Consider the following 13,208-nt stretch of genomic DNA (forward strand, 5'->3'; position numbering starts at 1 on the left):
AGGATTGTTACCCTCAACACCAGCCGAGTCTGTCTGTGTCGAGGCAGGCATCTTGCCGTTTCGCCACCGTGCGCTGGTGGCCATCTGCCGCAAAACCGCCTTGTTCGCCACAGCCACTTCAGGAGAATACAGGACCGCTCTCCTCACTGAAGAGTACTGGATTCTGCCCAAGATGGGCTACGTCGGTCTCCCCCAGTGGCGCGAGTCCATTGGCATGGAGCGAGGAGCTGGCACTTCTCATCAGCCATTACAAATATCTCCATAGCTTGCAACTTCCGCAGGGGTGACAATTCCATGGCTCTTAAAAGGTTGGTTGACGCGCTCCTTAACAGATATTTTCGTAGCTACAAATACAGATTTACGGATAAGTTGGTTTCGGGCCGTGGAGTCGGCATTGGGATCACCGGGACCGGTTTCACTGTCTCTGAGGGCTTCCCGGCTATTTGCAGCATCTTCCCAGCTGAAACAGCCGCGGTATTCATCGCCGCCACCTACCCGTCCAGGAAAGCCATCCTCGTCCTATCTGACTCTGGCTGCGTCATTTCCACAATTCACAATTCACCCTCGGATCCAAAGCATCTTAGCGAAAATTCTACTGAACACGACCTTCGCTTGGGTTCCGTGGCACTGCGGAGTGCCTGGAAACATCACCACGGATATCCTTTCCGAAGTCGGATATCAGGACCAGCGTGTCACGTCATCCCTCCCGCTGGGTGACGAGCCAGACAATTTTAGTCAGTAGTTGATCCAGCTCTGACGCTAGCACTTGACGATACATTTTTTCAATGTCCTGAAACGAAGAGCACCCTTGCGAATGCTTTACTTCTCCCAACTGCCAGAAACCGTTATGCCACTGAATTGACAACTATGTACTAAGATCCACACTCTATTTTGGTGTTGTGGAGTAGCGGGAGATCGATTCCAACATTTATTCAGCAGTAGCGAAGGACACGGAAGCAACACATGTTACGGCGAACGAAGGATCGTCGACGTGATCTTTCTCTGGCATCGACTGTTGCCGGACGTCAACAGAGATCTGAGGAAACTTAACGGTTATTGATGGGAAGATAAGAAATGAAAATTTTACGGAAAATGACGAAGCATTGGAGAAAATGCTTACACTCACGCTCCGCTATCGGTGCAGCTCTTCCTATTCAACTAATGGTTATGGATTGCGGTTACCAACGTCGGTCAATTGAAATACTTGGGCGACCTTCACTGCTGCGGCTGCGTATATTCCTGAACGCAGTCGGAGGAAATACAATACAGCGACTTGTGAATTGATATTGTGAGACCAGAGTGCACCGATGATTACGTTTGCTGGATGGAAGCTTGTGTGATACACTCGACTAGATTCATGCACGGAGTTGGACGAACTAGCTCGAAAGCAACACAGCACGTGGACCCGCTGGATTGGTTAGATGAAGTGGACTGTATGTTGTCGACTGTTGTTGTTGTGCTTTCCGAAAACATGTTGCGAGGAGATGAAACAAAGGATGTAAAGGAGATAGAAACACGAAAGTAGATCTGAAGAAAATTCACATAGATTGCGTATTATAAGCGGCAGTGCTGGATGCTCTGTAGCGATTACGCCCAGAACTGAGGCGACGTCGTCGGTGTCAAGTGTGATTTTTCTATTCCTGGAGCGTACAATGGTCAAGGCGGATCGTTAGTAGATAAACCAGAAGAGAACGAATGTTTTGACCACACAGGAACCATTGTGTCACCGGGGTGTCCCCTGGAAGATCCGGATAATCGGTAAAAATGGTCAATTCGAAAATTTCATCGTAAACCGGCGGATTTTTTTAGAATCATTTATTGTTTTCCAGGAATTCTTTCGGAAGTTCCTCAAAGAATTCCTTCGGAAGTTCCTTCAGGATTTCCTTCGGAAGATCTTCCGTGAATTCCTTCGAAAGTTCCTTCAGGAATTCCATCGGAAGTTCCTCCAGGAATTCCATCGGATATTCCTCCAGGAATTCCTTCGAAAGCTCCTCCAGGAATTCCTTCGGAAGTTCCCCCAAGAATTCCAAGAACACTTCCTCCAGGAATTCCTTTGGAAGCTCCTCCAGGAATTCCTTTGAGAGTTCCTCCAGGAATTCCTTCGTAAGTTCCTCCAGGAATTCCAGAAGTTCCTCAAGAAATTCTTACGGAAGTTCCTCCAGAAATTCCTCAAGAAATTCCTTCGGAAGTTCCTCCAGAAATTCCTTCCGAAGTTCCTCCAGAAATTCCTTCGGAAGTTCCTCCAGGAATTCCTACGAAAGTTCCTCCAGGAATTCCGGAAGTTACTCAAGAAATTCCTTCTAAAGTTGCTCTACGAATTCCTCCGGAAGTTCCTCCTTGAATTCCTCCAGAAGTTCCTCTAGGATTTTCTCCAGAAGTTGCTCTAGGAATTCCTCCAGGAATTCCTTCAGGATTTCATCTAGAAGTTCCTCCAGGAATTCCTCCGAAATTTGTTCCAGGAATTCCTCAGGAAATACTTCCAGGAATTCCTCTGAGAATTCCTTCCTGAATTCCTCCGGAAGTTCCTCCAGCAATTCCTGCGGAAATTCCTTCAGGAATTTCTCCGGAAGTTTCTCCAGGAATTTCTTCGGAAGTTCCTCCAGGAATTTCTTCGGAAGTTCCTGTAGGAATTTATTCGGAAGTTCCTCTAGGAATTCCTCCAAAATTTCTTCCAGGAGTTCCTCAGGAAATTCCTCCAGGAATTTCTCTGGAAATTCCTCCCTGAATTCCTCCGGAATTTTCTCTAGGAATTCCTCCGGAAGTTTCTCCAGGAATTTCTCCGGAAGTTCCTTCAGGAATTTCTTTGGAAGTTCCTCTAGGAGATCCTTCGGAAGTTCCTCCAGGAGTACCTTCGGAAGTTCCTCCAGGAATTCCTTCGGAAGTTCCTCCAGAAATTCCTCCGGAAGTTCCTCCAGAAATTCCTTCGGAAGTTCCTCCAGCAATTCCTTCGGAAGTTCCCTCAGGAATTCCTCGGAAGTTCCTCCAGGAATTCCAGGGTCCAATAAAAAGAAATTTACAAATCGACCATTTTTGCGAATGTTCCGGATCTTCCATGGGTCCACCTGGTGGCTACAATGGTCCGTGTGTGGTCCTATTCCATAATCAGGGTTTAGAACGACAAATGGTTCTAAAAAATCTCGGCGAATTGACCATTTTTATGCATGTTCCGGATCCTCTTGCAGCCCACTTGGTGACCACAACGGTCGTGTGTGGATCACAACATCAATTCCACATTTCCACATTCAGGGTTCGAGAAGATATGATTTAAAAAAATACTGGCGTTCCACGATGAAATTTACGAATTGTTAATTTCTATTCATAAAGACTATTCAATAGACTATTTTTACGGATATTCCGGATCTTACAGAGGACCACCCGGTGGCCAAAATGGTCCGTATGTGGTCACAACATCAATTCCGTACTCAAGGTTCGATAACAAATAATTCTAAAAAAATGCCGGCGCTCTACGGTGAAATGTTCGGAAACCAGTAGAGAAGAAAGCAACAACACTGTGTTGTACAACAACACTACGCACAATGCAACACCATTTTACTCCGCCCACCCGAAGTCTGAGCAAAATCAAAAGGTTTTGATTTAATCCGACGAACTTTACAACTTTGAAACCGTCTGTCCAACAGTCGTACAACTTGCCAACTTGCCTACAGACGGTCTGACATTACTCCGACCGAACCAAATTTGCTGGGAGCGGAGTCAAAGTTGTACAACATGTCGGAGCCTGTCGGAGCGTGTGTGGGGCCTCTTAGCAACCAATTCATTTTGTTTATTTACTGAAAAACCAGGAAAAGCGTTTAGAAACCTATTTCCTTCGATTTTATAACATTCTAATTAGGAGCGGTGGCATTTGTGAGTGTTACCAATTAATGAATGTATTTATGCGAAGACCGCAGTCGTATCTGACCGGTAATATGGATTTCGGATATTTTCGGCGATGAACATTGATAACTAGACATCCCATGTCCAACTTCCCTGCACCATCAACCTATTTATATGTAACGAATCTGCATATTGTTAGCAACTATCTTCATTGATGGAAGATGTACATCAGGAATTTTGGGATTTCTTTGCTTCTTTGCTGCATCTAGTCATGTTTTTCAAACTTTCACGTTCAAAACTCTTTAATTTCCACGAGATTTTTTTTTCGAGTTTAGTCGGGAAATATTTTTGAATGGGAAGCTCCATTCTCATTAGAAAGAATTTCCCGTAAAAATTCGAAAAAAAAATTTCGTGTGGATTGAAAAAAATTGTCTTGAAAAATCCTGTGAAAATACAAAAGAATCAACCGTAAAAGTTCGAAATGATTTCCAGTGGAAAATCAAAATAATTTCTCGTGAAAATTCGGAAGAATTTGCAGTGTAAATTAAGAAGTATTTCCCGTAAAAATCGTCCAAGGTAAATCCGTCTGGAAATCATTTCGAATTTCATGGGGAACTCCATTGCCATTTGAAATTAACTTACCGTTGAAATGTTAAAGAATTTCTTACATTCGAAGGAATTTCCAGTGGGAATACGAAATAATTTCGCGTAGGAAACGAAAAAAAAGCTGAAGGAAGTTAAATATGGGTCATTCCGCGCCAAGTGACCGAGCACGCGCAATTAACCTATTTAAAAATAATGAAAAATACCTAGCACATATTAATTTTAGTCCATTATTTTGAATAACCATATGACCATGGTGATTGAACCGCCCTTCGACCAAAAACCCTCCCTGTTTTTGGAGATTTTAAAAAACATGCTATTTTCAAATATCGATATCTTAGCCCCCGATAAAGCTACAAGAAAATTTAATACCAGTTTTCCGCTTGAAATTTGATGAAGTTTTTAGAAAATATACTTTAAATGCTGAGCAGTGTTGCCAACTATATTATTTTCTTCACAAAATAATAAAAAGCATTTTTTCTCAAAATACGTATATTTTTTTCTTCGATTTCTCAACGGATTCGAGCTTAACAGACTTTTTCCAGTCGGAAACACTTATCGATACAAAGTAAAATGCGCCGTTGCTGAGATATGGCAGCTTTAGTAAATCTTATTTGGGTCATTTTGCGCCAAGTGACCGAGAAAAAGTGAAAACTTGCAGGTGAATACTATGAATTCCAACCAAATCAGGTGTATCTACTTACTTTGGGTCCACATTTCGAAAAAGTATTTGATCCGACCGTTTGAGCCGCCCCTCCGGCCAAACACTCCTCCCTGTTTTTGAAGATTTTTAAAAACATGCCATTTTCAATAATCGATATCTCCGCCCCTAATAAAGCTACAAAAAACGTCAGTACCAGTTTTCCGCTTGAAATTTTGTGAAGATTTTACAAAAAATATTTCAGATGCAAAGCAGTGTTGCCAACTACATTATTTTTGTAAAAAAAAAAGCATTTTTATCAAAATACGTATATTTTTTTAAATTTCTCAGCGGATTTGAGTTTATTAGGCAATTTTCTGTCAAAAACACTTATCGACCCCCAGGGTAGTCGCGGGATAATCATTGATATGCCGCGAAAGACAACTCTTGATTCATACTTGAGTCCCTTTTTTGTCCTAAAAATGTATACCAGCTTTTAGATTTGAATCTTATAAGTAATGATTAGATTTGGAATACTAATAAACAAATGACTAAAGAACAACACATTTTTAGAAGTAAATAGCCTTCTTTAGGTATCCAAAACAGGTGAAAATATGAATGCTGAACTGAGCTGGTCGTCAAAATCCATGACCAATCCAAAAACATTATAAATTCAATTGAAAAATCTATTCGAAATCCAATCCGTATCTAAACCAAATTCAAACTAATCAAAATCCAGTCAAATCATATACAAATCCAATTTAAATCAGATCCAAATTAAATCTAAATCCAATCAAAATCTGATCCAATTCAGATCCAAATCTAATCCAATCCAAAGCTGATCCAAACCCTATCCAAATTCAGTCCAATACAAAACTAATCCAAATCGTTTGAATTTCAATCCAAATCTAAATTCAATCCAATCAAATCCAATCAATGAAGGAATATAAAGTAATTTATTATGATTTGCTCAATATAACTCACTTTTTATTAAATTTCTAAAAGTCAATTCATTTTGCACCTTGTGGGTCGCAAACAATATTGGATTCTGCTAGACCCACCTAGCATATCCAAAAATTTGGGAACCTCTGTACTAAGGAATTCAAAAAAATGGGGTTCGAAAATGTAGCGTGGTTTATGGGCCACTCCTTATTGATTATAAATTTATGTTCTGACATAATTATCAAAATTTTATTATCTTCAGACGAATTTCAGTGTTCAGAACGCTTTGTAAGGAACACGAAAAAATGCGTTGACACAAAAGGTATTTTGTGCTACTCCAATCTTAAGAGGGGTAATCTCCTCCAACAAGAACACGCACAAAAAGTTCAGGGAAAAAAGAATACAAAAGAGTGCGTGAAGGAGGAAAACGGGTGCAGAAGCAAAAGCGTTTGGTTCTAGCGAATCTGACTGAAATATTGCCCTCATCAAGGACATTTTTTTTACTAAATTGGATTTATCAAATTCGACGAACATTGGCCGCCCGAATGCGTTTTAGCAGGAGTAGCAGGCACTTATACAGTGTGTGTTTGTGTAATCCACGAGTACTTCAAACTGATGTTTACGGGAGCAAAACTTGATCTCTCTTGAAACTTGAAGTTAATGGAATCAAAGCATTCCCCTCGTTTCAAGATCTATTGAAACTGAACCTTTGTAGCCCACAAGCAGAGCTAATTGAGCAAAATGTAGTCATGTAACTACTGTCCTAATGTTGGTTTGTCATTACAGCACCCAAATGAGTTTATGCAACCCATTTGAGTTGCATAATGGTCATTAAATTACCCATTTCGTTGGTATGGAAAAGTAGGCCGTTTTATCAATCAAAGACGAACTGTAAACCAAGTATTATGAACAGGAATCGTAAAAATAACTTTAAACCATTAAAACATATTCAGTGGAAATCTGGCATCACTGGCCTCAAAAGCATTATGTGCTGCAAAAATATGTTTTTTTTTGTAAATTATTCGAATAAAACTAAAAAAACTACATTATCATAGTTGTTTACCTTTACAGAACGAATTGAACGATATGCTGAATAAAAACCTTCGATTATGCCTAACGAAAACCGTCATAACTCAGCAATTACTCATTTTACTTTGTAACGATAAGTGTTCCTGACAGGAAATTGCCTGATAAACTCAAATCCGCTGAGAAATCAAAAAAATATTTATACGTATTTTGAGAAAAATGCTATTTTTTATTTTTTTTATAAAAATAATGTAGTTGGCAACACTGCTTTGCATCTGAAATATTTTTTGTAAAATCCTCACAAAATTTCAAGCGGAAAACTGGTACTTACGTTTTTTGTAGCTTTATCAGGGGCGGAGATATCGATTATTGAAAATGGCATGTTTTTAAAAATCTTCAAAAACAGGGAGGCGTGTTTGGCCGGAGGGCGGCTCAAACGGTCGGATCAAATGCTTTTTCGAAATGTAGGCCCAAAATAAGTAGATACACCTATTTTGGTTGGAATTCATATAGTATTCACCTGCAAGTTTTTCTCGGTCACTTGGCGCGGAATGACCCATATGAAGCTTGATGCACAATATATTCATTTGTGCGATGGTAATCTTGGTAATTTTCAATATTTATCGTTCAAGGAAATAGTTCTGGAACTGCAATGAATAAAAAATATGACGCTTTAGCTTTAATTTCAACTGGAATCCTTTAGCAGACTGTCATTGCATAAACGAGAAAGCTCTTCCTTCTGGTGAAGATGCTCCAAACGCGAAGTTGTATTTTTCTGTGCTATGTTTTTGACGCCTCTTTAACCTTTCATATTCACAGAACATTTTCATCAAAATTCATTTAGCAATCACCGATTGAATACTTCATTGAAATTGCATTTTAATTCGTATATCTCTCGGCAATAATGTTCTTGCATTTGAACATGGGAAGTCTAGATATCAAATCGTCGAAAACATCCGATATTCATATTGCCGGGTGTCTAAGACTGCGGTCATCCTCATAAATACATCCATTAGTTGGCAAAACTTCTTCTGCTCATCACAAGATATTGTGAAATGCCCTGGAAATAGAAAATAAATTTAATTCTAGAAAATCGTAGAAAATAGTTTGCAAACGCTTCTTAAAATTTTTCAGTAAATAAACAAAATGAAATTGTTGCTAAGATACCATGCAGCGTCGAAAGCAATTCGGCGTCAGAAGCAGATACTGTCAAATTATTTTATGGCAGCCGCCATTATGGCGAGCGTGGAAAGCTCCATTTGTTTATGCTACCTTGTTATAATTGGATAATGGATCCATAAGCAAACTTCCGGATTATTCAATCCAGCACGTACTAAGTTTTGGTTATTGGATGCATAGTAACTTCTTCAATTCAGAACTCCACATTACATACAATGCTGCACTGATTACTGCATATTGATTTGCTAAAAATACACAACCGCACTTTCCGATAGAACATTCGCGCACTTTGCTCTACATGTATGTATATCCGGTGGTATACGAATTTAAATCCGTAAAGCTTCTGGGGTGTAGCACCAGCTGAATTTAATAATTTACGCAATCAAGACAAGAAAAAAATCATTGTCATAAAATGGAAGGCAGCCAACTGAGCGCAAGGCCTACTTCGATCTTTTTGATCATCATTTGCCGGTACAAATCAACCAAAAGTCAATTTTTTTTTTCAGCTTCTATCGATATTTATTTTTTTTTTTCGCTTGAATGTTAAATGGCTATTGAGTGTCGTGCGGCAAGTTTTATTTTTGATATTCGTGCCTGCATTGCCGAACATTTGATCAAAACCAACACGAGTCAATGACAAAGCTGTCTGCTGAGTATTGATGCAAGCGATAGTTAAATGAAGATTTTCGTCCTTACATTATCAATGTAGCATCAAGATAAACATGTATGTTGTTTCCAGATCCAACATTTTGAATAATTTTCTGAATGAAAAATTAATATATCTAATCTACAGAAAGAATCAAATAGATTTTCCTCATTCCCTCTCAACAGTGTAACAAGCTGGGAAGAAATAACTGGCACCATGGGTGGTAGAATCCAGACAGTTACTGATAATAAAACCAGCCAAAAACAATAAAACGAAACAACTAAATACTAAAGCGCCGACGACGACCAACGACCATCAGCTACTTCAACAGCCCGAGTAAACACTGCCACTACTGGCTGCTGCTACTTCGCCAAGCAGTGCAATAATAATCCAACCGGCCAAGAGTTTTTCAGCGAAATGCGCTAATGTGTCGCCAGCGAGATGAGTTATGATTCGTTTTTATTGTGTCCACCGATGGATGGTGGTTTGGGTGCACCCGAAACCAGCAGCACGGAGTTTCGAGATTACAACCGACCAGCCAGCCAGCCGGACCCATCCATTATGAGTAGACTATCTTCCTGACGATGACGACGGTTTTCCGAGTGATTTTTCAGGCTTAAGTGGTTTTCATTGGATTGTCATCGCATTCCGGAAGAACAGAGCAGTAGTGCAAAAATTGTGATACCTTGGAAAGGGTTGGATGTAAAAACTCAGTCTTTATAATGCTGTTAGGAGATTGTGATGTGTGATTATATTCGGTATGATGATAATCATTGATAAGTAGTGCATAGCGCTGATACAGAAGACAAATGCAAAAGTCGTATTACCTCCGGCCAGGCATGTTCTTGGTAAGGATGAAGTATATCATGTACTTCCATTGACAAGTCAAAGAACACAACACGACTCTTCCTCCATTATTTATCATTGGGAGGGGAAAAGTCATCGATAGTTGATATGCCTCTGGAAGTTGTCAGTGGCGTACTTCACCCTTGTAAAATATGTTCCAGTCTTATAGCATAGCAAGACAATGAAGGAACAGTTCTCCCAGATCAACTCAGTCAACGAAACAATCGAGCAGGTGCTGCATTACGACCACTTCCTAAGCACGGAACTGTCGATGGATTAAGACATCTCAACTAACTAAGACAACGACCGACTCAATGTGCAGGCATTCCTCCAGGTTCCAAACTACAACAGAACAAGGCAAGTCGGGAGGTTAAGCACGCTTGACAGGAGCCTCAGCGATTTAATTTTCTCCAACGTTATCTTCCCAGAGCTGTGTGTATGTGTGTCTGTGTGCGCCTTGCAGTGTGCATGTCTCCGAAGATATAGTTCAGATCGCATCGTTCCGGATGGCAGAAGCCAACAGCAGCTAGTTATTAGCATTTAATATCAATGTGCAACTTGCGCCCGGCAGTCAGCAGTGTGAAGGAGCTCGTCCTTGCCATCATCAACGACTACCCTGATGCAAAGGATGCCGACGACGGGAACGAAGCCAAAGACATAGAATGAATTGCCGGTGAATGGAAAATGGCAACGATAGAGCGCGGAGGAAGTAATCACGGGACTAAATCGCTCTGGATTGTCGTACTGAAGCTCCACTAATTGAATAAATTATAACCACCTCCGTCACAGAAGCGAGTGCCACTGCCGCGCCGCCGGTCGGTACCGGAACTTGGCGCTGGGTTCGTTGGTTTTGCAACTGACGTCCGCGACCGTGTTGGAGGAGCGACTCAGTACCTGCTGTGCGGAAGGATATAAATTGTCTCCGCGATCCACATACATGTCTACTAAACGTTAGTTATCGGGGGACTAAGCATATTAGATTGAGTTACTTGAAAACTGTCGCTGTACTCTTTACGACACACATATCTTCGTTTTTTGGTTTAGATGTGACACAACGTTCCCAATTTAGAATTTAGATACTAGCATTTATTTAGATAATATAGACTATTTCGTATGGAAATTGGAGCTGCTGTCTAATCAAGTATCCCAAAAACAAAATTAACTCAGATTTCAATCTTGACATTGATAAGTTTGACCAAGAACATTATTTGAATCACTATTTTGTTGAGCAGTACGTTTTTCCGATGACGAGTGCGACGGTAGCCACTTATTTTGAAGCCATCAAATAGGTCTACGATGCCATGTCAAATATTAGTCTAATCTAATGATTTTTTCTGAAATATTTCTCGTTGTCTTCCCGCATATTTGTTCCCAACTTCCTTAGGAGATTTTTTTTAGATTTTTAATAAAATTATTCAGATCTTAAGATCAGTCATTAGGATAAGTATCTCAGTGCACTTGTACAATTGAGTTGAAATTCCTGCTGTGGATACTTTTAAAGTGAAAATCTAACTGATGGCTTGCTGCTTTGGAAGTATTTTATTGAGCTTTCAAGTACTTTGCAATTAGCACAGGACGGCCTACACATACTCACGATTCACAACTCTCTCCACAGGCAGAGGTAGGTTTTATTTTGCTTTTAAAAGCTTCGTTGAACTTTCTCAAATCTTTCTCAAATATTTCCAGCAATAATAATCTCTCTAAACAGCCAATCTCATTCCCTTAAATAGCAACTTTCACGTTTTTCATCATCCCTATTCAAGCAAAAGTTTCTTTCTCACCACACCATTGCTACTTCCGTTCTTCATCCGTACAACCCTTTTCCCTAGTTACGATATTTAGACATGATATTGTTTTATTATTACCATAATAAACTAAACTTTTCCCATATTTAATCCGCGTATTGTGTAAATCACATTCAAATAACTGTTTCCCCCTTCTCATGCGACCCTTCCCAACCCTTTCCCCATGGCTCATGCTTTCATGCTTTCTATTCTCATTCTGTTAGTTACTCCTAGCCTCGAGGCACGTTGCGGGTGTAGGTCCGTGCTGTGGCGATAGAACCCGGAAAACCACAAAAACTGGAGCTATTTTCACTTGAAGCACATACAGAAACGTGCAAACCGAAAGCATCACAACCAACTACATCAAGAATATCGTATGTGTTTTGTTTTACAAGAAACATTGCAAATGGGAATTCTCCGTTTACTTCTGCCGCTATTGCCGTTCCCTGGAAGTTAGGATTATGATGTCATATGGACGATAGTGTCTAGACTTCGTTCGTGTAGACATGCCCACATTCAGTTGTTGAAGTTTTGGATGGTTCGTAATATCAATAAGTTTATTCGTAAATAGAAATGCAAAACTGCATTTAACTGGAAGTTTGCATTTCGAATTGAAAATCATATAAAATCTCAAAATCTACCAAAAAATATACTAAGCACTAACATACATCAAACGGAAACTGACTCCTGACTGAGGGCATCAAATGCACCGACAAAAAGCCTTCCAGAAAGTTTGGAACCCAAGCCATGATGCTGCTTCATATCACATTGAGGGAGAAAGTTGATATTGATGACCTGCTTTTCCCCCTACAGTATCAGGACGACAGCGCCGATGATGACTATGACGATGTTTTCATAGTTTTTCATGCGCAAAATAGGATCAACTAGTTGGGCGACCAAACTTTTACCATGTGCTTCTTCTGGTCAATAGGGTGTGCGGATTGGGGTATACACTTGAAAAAAAAACTAGTGTTTAGAAGTTAATTTGTTTTAGTGCAATTTTAAATGTTGTAATAAAAAAAAATGTGATTTCAAATTTAGATAAAATCGGTTCAATTGGCGACCCGCCCTATAAGTCGTTCGATAACGGTCGGCCCCAGCAACTGACAAAAATCAACGAATATGGACTCCGACGCTGGAAATGTTTTTAGTTTTTCGCTCTCATTCCATTTTTACCAGCAGGTACATTGGTAAATTCCGGTACTTACGCCTCCGAACGCTCTCTATAAATGAGTCCGACTTATCGGCTTAATTTAATGAAACCGACAAACACAAGCGACCCGGAATGATGGACCCGTAATGGAACTTTCCGGAGGTAATCCTTTGGGAAGGTTTTTTTCGTCCATTCCCGTCCTACATTCCATTCATTTACAGCATAAACATTTCGCCATCAATATTTGAAATCATTTACATCGTGTAATCCGGTCAATGCGAGATTATCACTCAAGGGGTTTCTCTTTCTCCTCTCTTTGCAGCCATGGAGTACCCGAAAATTACGGAGCACCCGCTGGACGTGATAGTGCCCCGGCACGAGCCCACCACCCTCAACTGCAAGGCCGAGGGCATACCGGCCCCGACCATCACCTGGTACAAGGACGGCGAACCGATCAAAGCCGAGCAGGGCTCGCACAAAATACTGCTGCCGGCGGGCGGGCTGTTCTTTCTGAAGGTGAGGATGATTTATGAGTAACTCATAGCGGGTGTGTGA

The 13,208-nt window shown here is 40.4% G+C and overlaps 1 protein-coding gene across 1 annotated transcript in view; it reads left to right on the forward strand.

The window, feature by feature from the left end:
- Window positions 1-13,208, forward strand: part of LOC134212799 (roundabout homolog 1-like) — a 331,449-nt gene that overhangs the window by 229,142 nt on the left and 89,099 nt on the right. The window contains exon 3 of the mRNA XM_062690970.1: window positions 12,976-13,169. Within this exon, the coding sequence (XP_062546954.1) occupies window positions 12,976-13,169 (194 nt within the window). The remainder of the gene's footprint in view (window positions 1-12,975; window positions 13,170-13,208) is intronic.

The sequence above is a fragment of the Armigeres subalbatus genome, chromosome 2 (genome assembly GCF_024139115.2).
Source record: "Armigeres subalbatus isolate Guangzhou_Male chromosome 2, GZ_Asu_2, whole genome shotgun sequence".
NCBI lineage: Eukaryota > Metazoa > Arthropoda > Insecta > Diptera > Culicidae > Armigeres > Armigeres subalbatus.